Here is a 17,157-nt window from a genome sequence, read left to right as displayed (position 1 = left end):
AACAAAATGTATGTAAAACCTTCCATTTCTATTCAACACCTACAACTTTTTTTTTCAACTATTTCTATGCGTACCCACTCAAATTTTAGTTCAATTTCTACTTAAGTCACTTCTAAATATCACCTCATTTCTAGCAGTCTAAGCAACATCTACTGTACATAGATAACACAAACAAAAAAGGGCAATTTAACATTTGGAGAGCTATGCAAGTCTTATATTTTTAAATGTCTCTGTAACAAGCCGGTTTCCTGATAACCCTGCCACTTCTGGTTGTTACTTCACTTCTGGGCAAAGTTACTTGCTTTCCTATGGATGTACTCTCCACTGTCTGAGAACTTGGCACTTCCTGCACGTCAGAAAGTCCAGTATTCTCAGCATTTTCTGTTTCTGCAGATTCAAAATCAAGATCCAATGGAGGAGCGTGTCGAAGATGTTTTACATTTCTCATTATTTTTGAGCCATCTTCCACATTCACTAACTCAAAAGACTTACAAGAGCTGTTTCTCAATAACACATAGCGAGTGTCTTTGAACTTGGCATCCAATTTACCGTTGTCTAGGCCAGCCACAAACACTACATCACCGGCCTTGAAGTTGTGATCCCTTTGATCGATGTGTCTCGTCTGCATATAATTTCATTTTGTGTGCGTACTCCTCATGATGTCTATGGAAATCTTTTGTCTTTTGAATGTCCCTTGGCTCTTCTTCTTTCTTTTCCACGTTTGGTAGTTTAGTCTGGATATCACGTCCAAAGATACGATTAGCTGGGCTTTCTCCAGATGCCCTGTGAGGTGTTGATGAATAAGCCAGCGGAATCTTAGGGAGTTCCTCTCTCCATTTTTTTCCTTCTGTCGCAGCTGCTCTCAAGGCCTTTTTCAGGTATCTGTGATAATGGCAAAATTTAAATCTTTTAAATTTTGCCATTACTGCTCGGATAGTAAGGTGATGCACGGATGTGTTTAATTCCACAGTTAGTCAGAAATGATTCAAACAACTGTCCTATGAATTGCCTGCCATTATCTGTTACTACCTCTAGTGGATAACCAAATCATGCAAAGATGTTCATCAGCTCTCTAATAACTGTGGCTGAAGATATGTCTGATACAACAACCGCCTCAGGGTAAGAGGTATAATAGTCTATGAGAGTCAATATGTATTCATTCTGAATGGGACCTACCAGATCAATGCCCAATTTTGTCCAAGGCCTTGGTGGTAATTCAAGTGGTTGGAGAGGTTGATCCTCCTACAATGGCTGATTCAACACACAAGTGGAACATATTCCTGACTAGTCTTTCAACATCACTGTCCATGTTGGGCCAGTAAAATTTCCTTCTCAGGTACTGTTTTGTATGAACCACACCCTGATGTGTCTCATGTGCTATTTTCAATGGTTGTCTGATTTTTGTTTTCTGTAACACAATCCTCTGTCCTCTTAAAAGCAGTCCATCATATGTAGATAACTCCAACCTACACCAGTGGTATGGCTGAAGTTCTTCTGGAATTGGATTAGGCCATTGTCCTTTTTCCAATATGGACATCAACAATTTCAATGTGTCATCTTCGTTTGTTGCTTGCTTAAGTTCCTCAAATGTCAGTGCATGCAGTTCATAAGTGCTGATTGAAAGCACTCTATCAACATAGGTGTCTACATAACCAGTGTCTTCTGTGTCTGGTAAAGGAAGATGTGTTAATGAGTCTGCGACACTGGTTTTCCCTACTATGTGTTCAATTTTGTAATCTCAATCCAAGTCTTTGTATCCTGGGTGGTAACAATGTTGCCTTTTTGGGATTGAACATGTAAATGAGGGGTTTATGATCTGTTTGAAGTGTGAACTTGCCTCCCCATAAATATGTCCTAAAATGTTCCACTGCCCAAACACAACCCAAGGCTTCACGCTCTATTTGCGAGTAATGCCTCTCTGTTGGGGTAAGTGAGCGACTTGCATATGCCACTGGCTTGTTCTGTCCATCTTCTTGTCTTTGTAGGAATACTGCTCCAAGCCCTACAGGACTCGCGTCACTGATCACTACTGTTGGCGCATCTAGTTTGAAGTATGCCAGACACGGTTCAGTTACAAGTGCTCTTTTCAACTCGGCAAAGGCTTTCTCAGTTTCCGATGTCCATTCTCACTTCTGTCCATTCCTCGTTAGTTTTCTAAGGGGTTCAGATATATCCTCATAATTAGGAATGAATTTCATCAAAAATCCACAAGTGCCTAAGAACAAGCACAAAAGTGCAACATTCTCAGGTCTCGGTGTACTGCAAAGAGCTGTCACCTTTTTTGGGTCTGGTTTTATTCCTTCTGCAGTGACCAAATGTCCAGGTATCTCGATCTCTTTCAGGCCAAATATACACTTATCTTTATTTAAAGTTAAGCCTCTGTCTTGGAATCTTTGGAATACTTGCCTGAGCCTCTGTTCTAGTTGTTCTTCATTTTCCGCATGTACTACAACATCATCCATATACCATACAACATCTGGTATTGCACACAACATCAAGTCCATAGCCTTCTGACTAGCCTCTGGGGCACTAGACAAGCCAAAAGGATCTTTTCTGAAAAGGTAACAACCCCTGTGTGTGATGAAGGTAGTCAGGTGTCTTGATTCCGGGGCCAACTCAACTTGCCAAAACCCTTTTCAAGCATCTAACTTTGCAAAAACTTTGGCTCCTTGCACTGCTTGCAATATGCTGTCAGCCGTTGGTACTGGATATCTCTCTCTGATAACTGCTTTATTCAATTCTCACAGATCCACACACAGTCTCACTTCCTTGGTGTCTTTTTTAGGCATTATCAGAATATTTGAGATCCATTCTGCATCTTCATTCACGTCTTCAATAATTCCATCATCCAACATTTTATCTAACTCCTGATTAACAGCTTCTATCATTGGATAGGGTACTCGTCTCAGACTTTGAGCTACTGGCGAAACTTTCTCATCTACTGTAATCTTGTGACTGTAACCCTTGATCTGTCCTAAACCTTTAAAGAGTGACTCATATTCCTGTGGTAAGCGCTTAAACCTCTCTGAAGACTGGTCAACCGCATTGACAGTGTCTCCTACATTCAGAATCTTCAGATCAAAACATGCTTTTCTTCTCAACAACGCTTCTACATTTCCTTCAACTACATAGACTTTGTCCTTTATTACATTTTTCTGCCATTTCAGCTGTGCCTCAAAGTAGCCAACACACTTAAGTGGACTAATTTGTGCATAGGCATAAAATTTCTTCTTAGTCTGCTGAAGTTTAGTTCTGTGTGCAAACACTTTCTTTAAAAGTTCTACTCCAATGAAGTTTCTTTGACTTCCTGTATCTATCACCATTTGTATCTCTTGGCCATTTATTCGAACAGTTTCTTTACCTTCAGGGTCAATGGAATTAACAAATTCATCTGAGTCTGAAGACGGTTCTTGAAGTGCTCGCAGTTTTGTCCCTTCCTTATTTGTATTAAATTTCTTTTCCTGATGGGAACCGTCTTTCTTTCTACACACTCGTGCATAATGTCCTGTTTTCTTACAGTGTAGACATTCTGCTGTTCGCGCTCCGCATTCATCTGCTTTGTGCGTTGTTAGTCCACACCTGTAACATGTAATGTCAGCCGTCCCCTGTTCTTCTATATCTCTAGCATGACTGCGTCCTGCTGCTCGGCTTTTGTTTGTAAAGTATGAGCGAGCGCCCCGTTCAGTGTCACTTTGTCACTGTGGTCAGAAAGCATTCTTGATTCTGCTTGAGCTGCTTCATGAATTCTAGCGACTGTAAGAGCTCTTTCTAAAGTCAGTCTTTATCCTGCAGCAATTTATAGTCTCTTATGTGCACATTTTTCCACAAGTTGATCTCTTAACACGTCAGTTTCCAATACTCCAAAGTCACACGATTTAGCCAGTCCTCTTAGTGCAGTCACAAAAGCATCAACAGATTCGTCCTGAGACTTCTCTGCCTAAATTTATGCCGTTCCAAAACCACATTTCTCCGCGGTGTAAAGTAAGCGTCTAAGGCAGCTACAGTCTGTTCATATGTACCTTTTTCTCCAGGGAGGTTGGCGAAAATCCGCTGCACGGGAGCCCCGATACAGTGCAGTAATGTAGCACGTCTCACGGCATCCTGAGCTTCTGTAGATCCACTGGCTATTTAAAAAAAAACCTGTACGGCTCCATCCATATCTTGTATTCCGTATACAAATCCGGTGCTCCGAGGTTCAGTAGAAGCGGTGGAAAAAGCTGGGCATAAGCAAAGCTTCTCGGCGCGGCTGCTATATCTTCCATGGCGCAAGCTAAACGAAAAGTCCGAAAATTCAGAAGTTCGTTTCTACCAGCAAGAGAACTAAAATCTGCAGTGTTCTGCTCGCTTTGAATCCGTCAAGCACTCATCTCTCGTCGCCATAAATGTTGTGTATCTTAATAAAGAGACGTTTTTATATTATTTTAACTATTTTATTAACTACACAGATCACACCCTTACACCATATATACCTGCCTTCTACTCTCGTTCTGTTGTCTCGCGATGTCTACTCACTATACTACATTTTGCAGGACTTCTTGTTGCAGTTGAGCTCAAAGCTGGAGATGATCTCCATATTCTACCACAGTAACTAGTCCGAAACGTAGGACACAGTACACACTTTTTAAGTGAACTCAGGTTGTTAAAAAATTAAACCAGCGATCTGTCACAGAAACGTACCCCAGTCTCCCGCGCAACAAGCGAGGGTACTCAGCACTATACTAAAGAGGAGCACTTGTCTGCAGCTGAGCGTCAGCTCTGTTTACTGTCAGCAGTCATTTCCTCATTTCCAAATACTTTTTCACCTGCCCTCAGCTTTTAAAGACGGTCATAAACGCTCAAGAAGTAATTCATGTCAGTTGGAAGTCTGTTTCTGTTGTCTCAGCTCTTGATAAAGAAAAGCCGTGCGTGGGAGACTCCCTCTCTGAAGAAGTTTGCCGTCACCCTGCGAGGGAGAAGAGCCATCAATCACCGAGGCAACCACTGAGACAGTTAACATTAAACACGTGAAATGCGAGATGATGTGATTTTTTTTCCCGCTTAAGGCTTCTATCGTTTCTACTCTAACGAGAAAGACCTCTTTATTAGAAGTGAGATTTTAACAAACGTCTCCAGGGTTAACTGCGACCTGAACGCAACGCCTTAGACCACCAGCCATCTTGTCCTGTTTTCTTACAGTGTAGACATTCTGCTGTTCGCGCTCCGCATTCATCTGCTTTGTGCGTTGTTAGTCCACACCTGTAACATGTAATGTCAGCCGTCCCCTGTTCTTCTATATCTCTAGCATGACTGCGTCCTGCTGCTCGGCTTTTGTTTGTAAAGTATGAGCGAGCGCCCCGTTCAGTGTCACTTTGTCACTGTGGTCAGAAAGCATTCTTGATTCTGCTTGAGCTGCTTCATGAATTCTAGCGACTGTAAGAGCTCTTTCTAAAGTCAGTCTTTATCCTGCAGCAATTTATAGTCTCTTATGTGCACATTTTTCCACAAGTTGATCTCTTAACACGTCAGTTTCCAATACTCCAAAGTCACACGATTTAGCCAGTCCTCTTAGTGCAGTCACAAAAGCATCAACAGATTCGTCCTGAGACTTCTCTGCCTAAATTTATGCCGTTCCAAAACCACATTTCTCCGCGGTGTAAAGTAAGCGTCTAAGGCAGCTACAGTCTGTTCATATGTACCTTTTTCTCCAGGGAGGTTGGCGAAAATCCGCTGCACGGGAGCCCCGATACAGTGCAGTAATGTAGCACGTCTCACGGCATCCTGAGCTTCTGTAGATCCACTGGCTATTTAAAAAAAAACCTGTACGGCTCCATCCATATCTTGTATTCCGTATACAAATCCGGTGCTCCGAGGTTCAGTAGAAGCGGTGGAAAAAGCTGGGCATAAGCAAAGCTTCTCGGCGCGGCTGCTATATCTTCCATGGCGCAAGCTAAACGAAAAGTCCGAAAATTCAGAAGTTCGTTTCTACCAGCAAGAGAACTAAAATCTGCAGTGTTCTGCTCGCTTTGAATCCGTCAAGCACTCATCTCTCGTCGCCATAAATGTTGTGTATCTTAATAAAGAGACGTTTTTATATTATTTTAACTATTTTATTAACTACACAGATCACACCCTTACACCATATATACCTGCCTTCTACTCTCGTTCTGTTGTCTCGCGATGTCTACTCACTATACTACATTTTGCAGGACTTCTTGTTGCAGTTGAGCTCAAAGCTGGAGATGATCTCCATATTCTACCACAGTAACTAGTCCGAAACGTAGGACACAGTACACACTTTTTAAGTGAACTCAGGTTGTTAAAAAATTAAACCAGCGATCTGTCACAGAAACGTACCCCAGTCTCCCGCGCAACAAGCGAGGGTACTCAGCACTATACTAAAGAGGAGCACTTGTCTGCAGCTGAGCGTCAGCTCTGTTTACTGTCAGCAGTCATTTCCTCATTTCCAAATACTTTTTCACCTGCCCTCAGCTTTTAAAGACGGTCATAAACGCTCAAGAAGTAATTCATGTCAGTTGGAAGTCTGTTTCTGTTGTCTCAGCTCTTGATAAAGAAAAGCCGTGCGTGGGAGACTCCCTCTCTGAAGAAGTTTGCCGTCACCCTGCGAGGGAGAAGAGCCATCAATCACCGAGGCAACCACTGAGACAGTTAACATTAAACACGTGAAATGCGAGATGATGTGATTTTTTTTCCCGCTTAAGGCTTCTATCGTTTCTACTCTAACGAGAAAGACCTCTTTATTAGAAGTGAGATTTTAACAAACGTCTCCAGGGTTAACTGCGACCTGAACGCAACGCCTTAGACCACCAGCCATCTTGCCTGTGGTATTTAGAGCAGCGCTCAATAAAAATGATCAGAAACCGAAAGCGCTTCTTATCCGGATCAGTATATTCCGATACCACTGGTTCTACCGAAGAAATAAGAAAAGCCGAACTCAAAGCACTGTGTTGCCATTACGGGTACTCTGTCTGCAGCTGTTTTAAGATCTACTCACACCGTGTTGCCATTAAGGCTACCTAGTTAAAAAAAACTTATCGTCACCTTTTTGAACGTGATTATTGGACACCCGTTAAATCTCCACCGAGGTTTCTTGAGAGATCGTTCAGCGAGCGAGTAATAAAAAACTACGTCGCTTCCAACCTCTGCTGTCACTGTAAACTCGGACGTGATGTTCTGCAGATGTGCAGTGTGCCTTTCCTCTTGTCGTATTCAAGAGTACTCACTGTGTGAGCTCCTCACTGCATGTTCTGTACTCTACTGTGATTTAATTTAGATGATTACGTGGAGTAGAGTGACAAGATCTACTTGAACATTTTCGGTTTGTGAAATGAAACACTAAATACACTACTGTAAATACAAGTAATGGACATTTAAAATAACCACAGTACAGCTAGAAGAGTGAAAGATAAAAGATTATTTAGAATGACATTCACAATAGACTTAAGAACAGCACAGTCGCCCGAACAGGGACTTGAACCCTGGGCCCTCAGATTAAAAGTCTACCAAATATTTTTTTGGAGAAATTTGGAGAAATTGGCTCACACACCGGAAGACACTAACGTTTATTTACGTTAGAGTATGTAAAACTCAGGCTTTAACAGATGTTCATGATGTTTCACACGGGGTGTTACCTGTTGTAGTGTTTCAAAAGATGTGTTAGCGGACCAAAAATTATCTTGAAAAGATTTGGGTTTCTACTGGCTGGGATTCAAACCCGACTCAATTATTTGGAAGGCGCCTGTACCACCAACGCACTTCCGAGAAGCACCTGCAAATTATCACAATCCTCTCTCTCACCTACAAAGTTATGGAGACACAGACGTCCAATGAAAACTAATTTTATTAACTCAAGGCTCCATTCTTTTGTTGTGATGTCATTTTAATTAATATTAGCTTTGATAAGGTGTCGTTTTTGCCTCTTAAAGTTAAAGTCTGCTCCTTTCTTCCTGGTATAGAAATAACATGTTCCATCTTTGTTTAAAAACACCACTAAAAGTAAATTATTCAGCTCTAACGTCAAAAGGACTTATCAAATAAGAACACGATCCTTCCTTTTACCATTCCTGTGGTTGGGGCGTTGTTTCACCCTTTTATTTTTTTCTACAATATTTGCAGACGGGGCTTTATCACTCGAGTTGTACAGAACAAGTGTGCATCGGTCCATGAAAATAATCAGTAGTGCTGTTTTTCTATGCATAGTTTAATCAAGAGCACTTAAAAGATGCAAAAAGCTTTCAAATAAAACAGAATTGAAAGACAGTCGAGTAATGAGGTAGAGAAAAAGCACTCCCCCGTCTGGGAATTAACCACCGTCGCACGTGTGACTGGATACAAAAATAATAGATTAATTTGTGCCCAGTCTCTTGAAGCTTATTTTTCCTTCCTTATTTCTTCATTCCCATGCATTTACTCTGTAGTAGAGGAAACGCGAAAGTGGGAAACTGCAGGCATTCTTCGTGAGTGGTGGATTGTGATCAGTGAGCATCTGGACAAGTCTGTTCCCTTACGTTTTCCATCGGGGATGTAGCTCGGTGGTAGAGTGCATGCTTCGCATGTATGAGGTCCCTGGTTCAAACCCTGGCATCTCTAGGTGCTTTATATTACAGTACTCGCATCGCAATCTTCTGTTGAGTGAGAACTCTTTGCTTGTGTTCAGAGAGAGCCAGGTTTACACAACTAAATGCAGGCACACTCGACGTGCTGCAGAGTTGCGCTGCTTTTTTAAATGTACCTCATTTTGTTCTGTTAAATCCTAAATTATTTGAACTAATAATTTAGTTCAAATTCAGGAAATCCAGAGATTGCTTCACACTTGTCGTGGCTGTTGCAGAAAACACCTGTTGCATCTCACCCGGGATTTCTTGAGAGATCATTCAGCGAGCGAATCCTCCTTCTGAACTCCGCACTAAACTGAAAGCTTCACAAACTCCTCACTGCGTGTCCTGTACTGTTACGAGTGATCTCGTGTTGATGTGAAGCACAGCCATAAACACACTTTGAACTTTTTCTGTTTGTTAATGAAAATGCAAAAGAGCATGACAAGTATTGATCGTATAAAATATCCATGACACAACTCGAGAAAGTACTGAAGGACTACACATCGACTTTTGATGATTACAAGAGATTCAAGAAACACAACCGTCCGCACCTGGGTTTGGATCCTGAACGCTAGAGTTAAAAGAACATAAGCGACGTTTATGACCTATAAACTCTCTTAATTGTCTTATAGTTTATGAAATAAAACAATTTCTTAATAATTACTTACTGTTGATAGACGATTTATTGAATTTTTACAAAATCACAATTACAAACTTTTTCGGTTAAACTGTTATTCACATACTCTTACGTAAATAAACGTTAGTGTCTTCCGGTGTGTGAGCCAATTTCTCCCAAAAATATTCGTTAGTCTGTCGGGAGGCTGTGCAGGGTGTTAAGAAATAGAATTTCTAAAAGACAGGCTCCTTAAGCTTAACATCAAGGCAGAAAAAATGCTGTATTCTCTACAGAAATGCTCTTTACATTTCAGCACTGTTGCAACTCCCTTTATAAAGGGTGTGCACACGTATACAACCAAGGCATTGAAAGTTTTTTTTTAATTATTGTTCCAAAAAATGTTCCATTTGTTTTCTTTTTAATGTTGTTGATTAAAAGATTTTATTAAATGTGAAAAAAATCTGAATGTGAAAAAAGGTCAAAATGCTATTGAAAAAAATCAGTAATGTGAGGAAAGATGGATTGTGGGAGCCCCTTAACTACCCATGTCATGCTGTATTTCTCACTCATTCTACTGCGAGTGGTGCCGTCGCTTCTGGATGAAGTCTGTCAGTGGTCATTCCAGACGGGTCAGGTATGATTGCTCTTTGGCACAAGAGACACGTGACTTGCGAGGATCCAGACAGTGTCGACCTTCTTTCAGAGCCCGGATAGCTCAATCGGTAGAGCATCAGACTTTTAATTTGAGGGCCCAGGGTTCAAGTCCCTGTTCGGGCGGTTGTGCTGTTATTAAGTCTGTTGTGAAAGTCATTCTAAATAGACTTTTATCTTTCACTCTTCTAGCTGTACTGTGGTTATTTTAAATGTCCATTACTTGTATTTACAGTAGTGTATTTAGTGTTTCATTTCACAAACCGAAAATGTTCAAGTAGATCTTGTCACTCTACTCCACGTAATCATCTAAATTAAATCACAGTAGAGTACAGAACACGCAGTGAGGCGCTCACACAGTGAGTACTCTTGAATACGACAAGAGGAAAGGCACACTGCACATCTGCAGAACATCACGTCCGAGTTTACAGTGACAGCAGAGGTTGAAAGCGACGTAGTTTTTTATTACTCGCTCGCTGAACGATCTCTCAAGAAACCTCGGTGGAGATTTAACGGGTGTCTAATAATCACGTTCAAAAAGGTGACGATAAGTTTTTTTTTTAACTAGGTAGCCTTAATGGCAACACGGTGTGAGTAGATCTTAAAGCAGCTGCAGACAGAGTGCCCGTAATGGCAACACAGTGCTTTGAGTTCGGCTTTTCTTATTTCTTCGGTAGAACCAGTGGTATCGGAATATACTGATCCGGATAAGAAGCGCTTTCGGTTTCTGATCATTTTTATTGAGCGCTGCTACCGGGGTAAAGTTAGCTTGAAGTTCGAAAACGATTTTGGCACGCCTGTAGCGCTTTCACGAAATCTCTTAGAGTTACAAAAACACTTGCTTTGTGTATAAAATACATTGTGGATGATTTCTCAGCCTTTACTTTTTCGTTTTTATGACATTTTTTTGACCAAGCACGAATATGCTTTTGTCCATATCTCCGCAATGGAAGCACAGAACGCCTTCAAACCAAAAGCATTTTAAAGACCACGACTTGTGGATATTTCCACAGCCTTTACATCAATCTATCAGTGAGCTAATTATCTTTTTTTAAACCTCCGGTTTTTCATCGATGCGTAATTACGCACGAACTGGAACCCGGGGGACCGCTGTGTGCACACGTTCACAAAGCGAGAAATACTGTTCAATACGGCTTCATGCGAAAAACCCGTATATGACCATAGGAAGCAGAACAGCGCGGTCTCCAATTACCCAGACTGTAAGCACGGGAATAAAGCTTTGTTTGATTTCTGAAACCCTTCCTTTACGTCCTGTTTTCATTCAGGTAAGGGTCAACTATATTGAAAATACTACTGACAGCAGGAAGATTAAAATATTCTTTACTCAGCAGCTTATTAAAAACAGCTCCCATGATGTTCAAACCGATTTTTTACACAGAACACTGACACAGCTTTGTGTTCTGAATCTCTTTTTCTCTTGCTTTTATTTAATGTGGCACAATGCACTGGGATAGGGGTATTCTGTTCACAAACCAATAGCATTTAAACCACAGCACCCACAATGCTGCAGGTAAGTGTTTTGCACACTAAGCAGGTCATCTGACTATTCCCAGCTTTGTTTTGGGTTATGGAACCTTTATTTTTTTATGATTTTCTGAAGATAACACTACAGGTGGGATGGGTGGGTTGTCTTCATGGCTCAATAGCATTTCAAATACAGCACCCACACTGCTGAAACCAAGTGTTTTACACACCAGACAGGCCCCCGGACCTCGTACAACCTTGCTGTGGCTGTGGCCCCTTTCTTTAATTTTTTATGATTTTCTGAAGATTACACTACAGGTAATACACTGGGACAGATGGGTCGTCTTCATGGCTCAATAGCATTTCAACTACAGCACCCACTCTGCTGAAACCAAGTGTTTTACACACCAGACAGGCCCCCGAACCTCGTACAACCTTGCTGTGGCTGTGGCCCCTTTCTTTATTTTTTAATGAGTTTCTGAAGATAACACTACAGGTAATACACTGGGACAGGTGGGTCGGCTTCATGGCTCAATAGCATTTCAAATACAGCACCCACTCTGCTGAAACCAAATGTTTTACACACCAGACAGGCCCCCTAACTTTATATAACCTTGCTGTGGCTGTGGCCCCTTTCTTTATTTTTTTATGATTTTCTGAAGATAACACTACATGTAATACACTGGGACAGGTGGGTCATCTTCATGGCTCAATAGCATTTCAAATACAACAGCCACACTGCTGAAACCAGGTGTTTTACACACCAGACAGCCCCCAGAACCTTATACAACCTTGCTGTGGTTGTGGCCCCTTTCTTTATTTTTTTATGAGTTTTTCAATATGGCACCATTAGACAGGCGGTACATGGGGATAGTACATCGTGCTCTTCACGAGTCGATAGCTCTTCAAGCACAACAGCCACAGTGCTGCAACCAGGTGTTTTACACACCAGACAGCTCCCCTAACCTTATACAACCTCGCTTTGAGTTGTTTAACATTTCTTTCAAATCACTTGGGTTCATCAATCATTTGATCATTTTTCAGCGTGGAATAAACCTATTACTTGTTCCTTGGAGATTACCATCTGCTGTTAAGATATGATCGCTATATTGACCATATACAATTTCTTGCATAAGGAATTCATATTTTGCATACACCGATCCCCCCGGAGTCCCAAGTGATTCTGGTTTTGGAAAGCTAAAGGACAATGAGCTTCACGATACCAGGGGGACAGGGGGTGGTCAAGTCTCCCCTAAACAATGGATCTTGTCAGATTATGATGTCAGTGCGTTTAATAAATGTTGTTGAACTCTCTTTAGCCCAAATACAGAGGAGCCCAGACCCAGAATGTTACACATACTGACAGAGAGTGATCTCATTATGTGTGTTTGGATTTTAACAACTATTTTTATTGTTTGCTAGAACCAAAACAATCTATGTTAGACATTTTCATCTTCAGCCAAAAATACAAACCTGTGTACGTAGTGTGGTGCAGGTTCTTGTCCCATCCTGCTCTTGGTCCAGGTTGGAGGGTTGCACCGATTCTGAATCTTGTTAGCTGGAATGGATGGGTTTGGGGGTGTTGATACCAGAGTGGTCCAGGAGGGGGATTCAGGTGTCTCGGGGGCATTCTTGTTTTTCTATGAGTTCAGGTTGATTCTGTTGGTTCTGTCATGAATCTCCCTCACGCAGGCAAGCGCTCCCGCATTCCCTCGAGCTCTCCCCGTACCAAACGTGCACGCGTCTATCAGTCCTCTACTTAAACCCTCATCTGTCCTCCGGTCATTGCTCACGATTGAGATTCTCTCCCGGAGCTTACCTACTAACTACGCCTTTGCCTTACTATGACTTCTCCCCTGGACCTCGACCCCGCTTTTCCGACAACTGCTTTAGCCACTCGATTTTGTACCTTCGCCTGTTTTACGCTTTCTCGGATCCTGACCCCAGCCTGTCTCTTCGTTTACGCCTCTGCCTACCGACGCAACTTCTACGCCTTCCCGGACTCCGACCCCTGCCAGTCCCTCGACTACGCCTTCGCCTGTCGATTCTGTGCCTACGCCTGTACTACGCCTTCCCGGACTCGGGCCCCTGCCTGTTTACTCCGACTACGCCTGCGTCTCGCGCCAACTCTACCAAGGGCACCGCATTGGATCCCTATCCTCAGCAGTCAGCCCCTGCGTGACAGGTTCTGAGTGTCTTGGTTACATCCGTTTGTGTGTATAGATGAAAAAGCTATTGAAGAGCACCCCCACACCCCCCACCCATCTCGGTGGAAGTTGCCATGTTCAAAAAATCCTAAAAAGATAATTAAAGTTGCACACAACAAAGCATGACTGTGAAAGGTCAGGAGGCCTGCCTAGTGAGCACAACACTTGATTACAGTCAAAAAAACAATTAAAAAATAAATAAATGTTCCACAACTCAAAGCGAGGTTGTATAAGGTTAGGAGAAATGTCTGGTGTAAAACACCTGGTTGCAGCACTGTGGCTGTTGTGCTTGAAGAGCTATTGACTCATGAATAGCACCCCCCAATCCCCATGTACCCGCCTGTCTAATGGTGCCATATTGAAAAACTAAAATTCTTATTAAAAAAATAAAGAAAGGGGCCACAACCACAGAAAGGTTGTATAAGGTTCTGGGGGCTGTCTGGTGTGTAAAACACTTGGTTTCAGCAGTGTGGGTGCTGTATTTGAAATGCTATTGAGCCATGAAGACGACCCACCTATCCCAGTGTATTACCTGTAGTGTTATCTTCAAAAAATCTTAAAAAATTAAAGAAAGGGGCCACAGCCACAGCAAGGTTAGATAAAGTTAGGGGGGCTGTCTGGTGTGCAAAACACTTGGTTTCAGCAGTGTGGGTGCTGTATTTGAAATGCTATTGAGCCATGAAGACAACCCACCCATCCCACCTGTAGTGTTATCTTCAGAAAATCATAAAAAAATAAAGGTTCCATAACCCAAAACAAAGCTGGGAATAGTCAGATGACCTGCTTAGTGTGCAAAACACTTACCTGCAGCATTGTGGGTGCTGTGGTTTAAATGCTATTGGTTTGTGAACAGAATACCCCTATCCCAGTGCATTGTGCCACATTAAATAAAAGCAAGAGAAAAAGAGATTCAGAACACAAAGCTGTGTCAGTGTTCTGTGTAAAAAATCGGTTTGAACATCATGGGAGCTGTTTTTAATAAGCTGCTGAGTAAAGAATATTTTAATCTTCCTGCTGTCAGTAGTATTTTCAATATAGTTGACCCTTACCTGAATGAAAACAGGGCGTAAAGGAAGGGTTTCAGAAATCAAACAAAGCTTTATTCCCGTGCTTACAGTCTGGGTAATGGGAGACCGCGCTGTTCTGCTTCCTATGGTCATATACGGGTTTTTTGCACGAAGCCGTATTGAACAGTATTTCTCGCGTTGTGAACGTGTGCACACAGCGGTCCCCCGGGTTCCAGTTCGTGCGTAATTACGCATCGATGAAAAACCGGAGGTTTAAAAAAAGATAATTAGCTCACTGATAGTTTGATGTAAAGAGTGTGGAAATATCCACAAGTCGTGGTCTTTAAAATGCATTTGGTTTGACGGCGTTCTGTGCTTCCATTGCGAAGATATGGACAAAAGAATATTCGTGCTTGGTCAAAAAAATGTCATAAAAACGAAAAAGTAAAGGCTGAGAAAGCATCCACAATGTATTTTATACACAAAACAAGCATTCTCGCAACTCTAAGAGGTTTCGTGAAAGCGCTACAGGCGTGCCAAAATCGTTTTCGAACTTCGAGCTAACTTTACCCCGGTAATGTTCAGGCGGCTTCACGGAGTCCCGCCTCAGACTGGAATCAGGTTCTAATTAGACGCTGAGAACAATCCGGGTCTCTGTATGTAATTGATTGTGTTGATTGAGCGGTAGTGTGATCAGGTGTGCGGTAGCAGGTCCTGCCAGTATAAAAACCTAGTCACCGCGTTCACATTTTATGCTCTCTTGCTTCAACACAGTTTTGTGGTTTACTTATTTTACTCCTGTAGCAATTGAGCGGGACGTTAATTTGGCGATGCGCTCGTTTCTCTTTATGCTGTGCCTGTACACAGGGGCCGGGCTCCCCGCACTGGTCTCCGCCGGGCCGGCTGGCTGGGACTCTCGGGAATTGGCGCTCCAGGCCGACCTCCCGGCTCCTGAAGACGCAGCCCAGTTGGAGGACTTGAACCTGGCAGATGCGTCCTCCGAAGACCTGTCTGCAAGCGAGAACGAGTCGCAGTCCTTGGCTCCCGACTTTCGCCGTCTTCCCGTGTCCAGAGACGCGTACTCGCCCTACTTCGACAAGGAGAAGATGAAGACCGAAGCCAGCAGCCGCCCCTTACCCGCTTACATCAAGAGCGTCCTGTTTCCTCCCCAGCGAGGGCGGCAGCCGGCTCGCCCGGCCATCGGGGGCACCCGAGGAGTGGCTGTGTGGTGTGACTCCAGCAGGATGTATGTGAGGGTCAGTCGGCTCCTGTTCGGCTTCAGCTGTCGGCCATCGGAGGTGACCTTGGGCAACTGCAGCGTCAGCCGAACCACACGCAGTTACTTCTACTTCATCTATGGGCTTCACGAGTGCGGGACCGAGCGATCGGTAAGCGGGTCTTCATCTACAGGCAGTGTATCGATGTGAGCTGTAGGGCCAGTGTCAGGGTTGCCTTTCCTGGGAATATCCCTTCCTCTGTGACCCTGCAGGTTGTCCAGGGCCGCCTGGTGTACTCCAACACTCTCCGCTATGCCCCGCCCTCCTCCAGTGCACCTGTGCATCGCTTCATTCCCTTCTCTGTGCCGGTGAAGTGCTCCTACAACAGGTAGGCAGGGCTCTGCTGCTGAGAAGCCGCTAGGAAAGTGTCCAGATGCCCCTCATCTCCTCTGTCCTGCAGGTTCCACTACTCCTACAAGGTTGGCTATGTCCCCACGTGGGCCAGGAGAAGGACCTGAAAAAACAAGCATGGCTTTGTGCTGCTCACCACCAACTGTAAGCTCCTTGAGCAAGTGGCTCCTCCTGCCTGCAGGGGGTGCTGTGTGCAGGTGTAATGCTGCCTCTCTTTCCAGCCCGCTGGGTCAGGCTCTCTCCTAAGGATGAGTACTTCCTGGGTCAGCCCATGTACTTCCAGGCCACTGCCTACTTTGCCACAGCAGAGCAGAGGCTGTACATCCACTCGTGTTATGTAACGGAGAAACCGGACCAGCACTCCCAGCCCCGTTTCCCTGTGATCGACAACTTGGGGTACGGCCCCTTCTGGGAGAAGAGGTGGGCAGGAGCCCCGAGAGCCTGCAGGGGTTCATCCTTGTCCCCAGGTGCATGGTGGACAGCAAGGCAGATGGCTGCCTGTCCAGGTTTGTCCCCTCCAAGCAGAAGGATGTGCTCCGCTTCACAATTGATGCCTTCCTCTTCCAGAAGAAGCTGTCCAGGAAGGTACTGCTCTCAAAGGCTGCTCAGCCTTCCTGCTCTACTGATCCATGGTCTGCTTTTCCATCCATGATCTAGATGTGAACCAGACTGTGGCAGCTGTAGTGCCTAGAGCTGCCAGCTTGCCTTCACTGATGGCAGAAGGTCCTTCTCTGTCCCTCTATTGGCCTTGATCCCTTAATGCTGTGACTTTCCCTCTTGCAGCATGAAGTGACTGAGCTGTACATGCGCTGTGGCTCCTGCTAAAGCAACACCAGGGACCAAGTCCTGCACCTACAACAGGGAGGCGAAGAGGTACTTCTGCAAGAAGCTTGCTGAGGGTGCTCTTGGACATGCCAGGTGGAGGCCTCACCTGTCCTCCTCTCCTCCAGGTGGGAGGAGCTGTATGGT

General features: G+C 43.8%; 2 protein-coding genes and 2 non-coding genes across 5 annotated transcripts in view; all 4 read left to right on the top strand.

Moving 5' to 3' along the window:
* The window catches only part of LOC138242657 (zona pellucida sperm-binding protein 3-like), a 197,537-nt gene that overhangs the window by 179,797 nt on the left and 583 nt on the right, over positions 1–17,157 (top strand). The window lies entirely within an intron of this gene.
* trnaa-cgc (transfer RNA alanine (anticodon CGC)) lies at positions 8,515–8,586 on the top strand. Its single transcript has one exon. It is a non-coding gene; the product is annotated as a tRNA-Ala (tRNA).
* On the top strand, positions 9,915–9,987 carry trnak-uuu (transfer RNA lysine (anticodon UUU)). The gene has a single exon. It is a non-coding gene; the product is annotated as a tRNA-Lys (tRNA).
* Positions 15,327–17,002, top strand: LOC138242725 (zona pellucida sperm-binding protein 3-like). Of its 2 annotated transcripts, XM_069198279.1 has the most exons (6): positions 15,327–15,948; positions 16,050–16,165; positions 16,238–16,332; positions 16,410–16,584; positions 16,656–16,773; positions 16,972–17,002. In XM_069198279.1, exons 1-3 carry the CDS (start codon positions 15,391–15,393, stop codon positions 16,293–16,295), a joined length of 732 nt encoding a protein of 243 aa, XP_069054380.1. In that variant the 5' UTR covers positions 15,327–15,390; the 3' UTR covers positions 16,296–16,332; positions 16,410–16,584; positions 16,656–16,773; positions 16,972–17,002. The 2 variants fall into 2 exon arrangements, with proteins under 2 accessions (XP_069054380.1, XP_069054379.1); XM_069198278.1 differs by having other exon boundaries at positions 16,238–16,584.

This window comes from Lepisosteus oculatus, chromosome 14 (genome assembly GCF_040954835.1).
Source record: "Lepisosteus oculatus isolate fLepOcu1 chromosome 14, fLepOcu1.hap2, whole genome shotgun sequence".
In the NCBI taxonomy this organism is placed as follows: Eukaryota; Metazoa; Chordata; class Actinopteri; order Semionotiformes; family Lepisosteidae; genus Lepisosteus; species Lepisosteus oculatus.
The sequence above is the reverse complement of the archived record's forward strand: the minus strand, read 5'-3'. Positions and strand labels throughout refer to the sequence as shown.